The sequence below is a fragment of the Pundamilia nyererei genome, unplaced genomic scaffold, assembly GCF_000239375.1.
Source record: "Pundamilia nyererei isolate P.nyererei 1_Seehausen unplaced genomic scaffold, PunNye1.0 scaffold00050, whole genome shotgun sequence".
Classification (NCBI taxonomy): domain Eukaryota; kingdom Metazoa; phylum Chordata; class Actinopteri; order Cichliformes; family Cichlidae; genus Pundamilia; species Pundamilia nyererei.
In genome coordinates this window covers 2,001,936-2,003,848 of record NW_005187451.1, presented here as the reverse complement: position 1 = coordinate 2,003,848, position 1,913 = coordinate 2,001,936, and the positions used below count along the sequence as shown (strand labels likewise).

Here is a 1,913-nt window from a genome sequence, read left to right as displayed (position 1 = left end):
GACGATTCTGATAGTCGACTAATCGTGGCAGCCCTAATTTGTAGAATAAACACTTAAAAGAATAAAAACATTTAAGATGAAAGTAATATTTTCACATTTGTTAGATACGCTTCTGTAGAGTTTAAATGTTCCGCTTCTCTCTAATTATGTATATGTTTGGTGTTTTGTAATATGAGGACATGTTTCCTGACATAATGTCGAACCTTTTAATGTAAGCTCTCCGGTCTTGAAGCTCGGATGTCTTCGTATCAGAGCGATCGGTGTATTTGACAGATGTCAGATAAAGTCCTTCCTGCTCTGATTCGTGCTCCGGTGGCTCGAGCTCACACCCAGAAGCACAGATATGTCAGCGTTATTAGACCCGGGAGATTTCTCTGGTTATACATGATCTGCTGTATTGCAGGTGATGAAATGACCAAATTATTACTTTGAGAAATGCACACAATGCTTGTTTTTTTGTGACAGGCAAGTTTATTCATTAACATTTAAAAACATTTTGTATTCCAGGTCAGAGACCTGCAGCCATTGTGTCTCCCATTGCTGGCACCACCAGAGATGTGGTGGAGACGGCTCTGGACCTCGGTGGGTTCCCCGTCCTCCTGAGTGACACAGCTGGCCTCAGAGACAGCTCGGACCTGGTGGAGAGAGAGGGCGTCCGCCGCGCTCGGGAAAGGTAGCGCATGGAAACCTCTTAAAGTTGGACTTCTGTTGCATTGTTTTGCTTTCATGTTAATAGAAAGAAATGAAGACTGATGTTCGAATACTTGCACAGGACAGGAATGCAAGCGAGTATTTATTGCAAAGTACTGCATTATGTATGATTTAACAGAACATATTGGCCTGCAGACCAATGCGAAGTGACCCTGGAAACAAAGAAAGGAAGAAATAAGTCATTTCTGTAATGTCTGTCCTACCCCAGAGTTTATATTGATGCTAGTTATAAATACACAGTGCAAACACTCTCAGGAGGTTGCGTAACGAAGAGTCCCCTTTCCTCGTTGTACCGTCGAGAAGTTTCGTGTGTAGGAGAGATGAACATACAGTATCAGGCCATTCAGCATGACAACGCATACATCTCTGCAGTCAGACTCAAAAATAGAAAACAGTATCCGCCGTGATGGAGCCGCGAAGGCTTTAAAACAAGTTTAGAAGTTCCACATGAGTCCACATAGAAATAGTAAACTAGTAAAGACATGAGGAATAAATAGCAAACAGAGGAAACATGCAAACGGCACAGAGAATAAAGAAACAGGTCAAGAGTAGAGGCTGGTAGGAGCCCCGAGGAAGCAGGTGAGGCACACAGAAAATCTTCTGTTTGACAATTATAACTTAAAGCTGGTTGCAGTGCATGCATGCCCGCCAAACGAGATAGCGCTGGGCTCTACAGTGTTAACGGAAGCTAAAGTCGAGTCGTTAGTGCCAAGTGTTAATAAAACATCTGCACACCGAGTGTGTTTGATTTAACGACAGACTTTCTCCCTAATATTAGTTTTAGAAATATTGGAAACGAACCTGAAATTATAGAAGAGATCAAGGTTATCAAGGTCTCAAGCACAGGCTGCGCCACAGCGTACTTAAACCAAAAATGAAGGACACATCCTGAACGGTGTTATCTATGACTCATTCGTGCCTCTTTAGGGAGGTGAGGTGGTAGGACGGCAGGAAGTAGGCTTATTTAGACTACAGCAGGTTTTTAAATATATTAGACCAGATCAAACTTGTGTAAACTAGTCGGGCAGGTGGCTTCAGGTAGCTGATGTAGAACAAGGCTGAAATTCTAACAAGGTTTCAATGTCAGTTCAGTGTGCGAGCTAATGAAAGGGCTAAAACCTTAAAGCTTTCACATTAACTTTACATAAACAGTTTATGTTTCTACACCACATAAAGACAGCTGAGCCCTGTGATGGGCAAAG

At 42.4% G+C, this 1,913-nt stretch overlaps 1 protein-coding gene across 3 annotated transcripts in view; it reads left to right on the top strand.

Annotated features, from left to right (window-relative positions):
• Window positions 1-1,913, top strand: part of gtpbp3 (GTP binding protein 3, mitochondrial) — a 17,643-nt gene that overhangs the window by 12,986 nt on the left and 2,744 nt on the right. For all 3 annotated transcript variants that reach the window (XM_005733167.2, XM_005733166.2, XM_005733165.2), the window contains one exon: window positions 508-673. In XM_005733167.2, coding sequence (XP_005733224.1) covers window positions 508-673 — 166 coding nt within the window. The remainder of the gene's footprint in view (window positions 1-507; window positions 674-1,913) is intronic.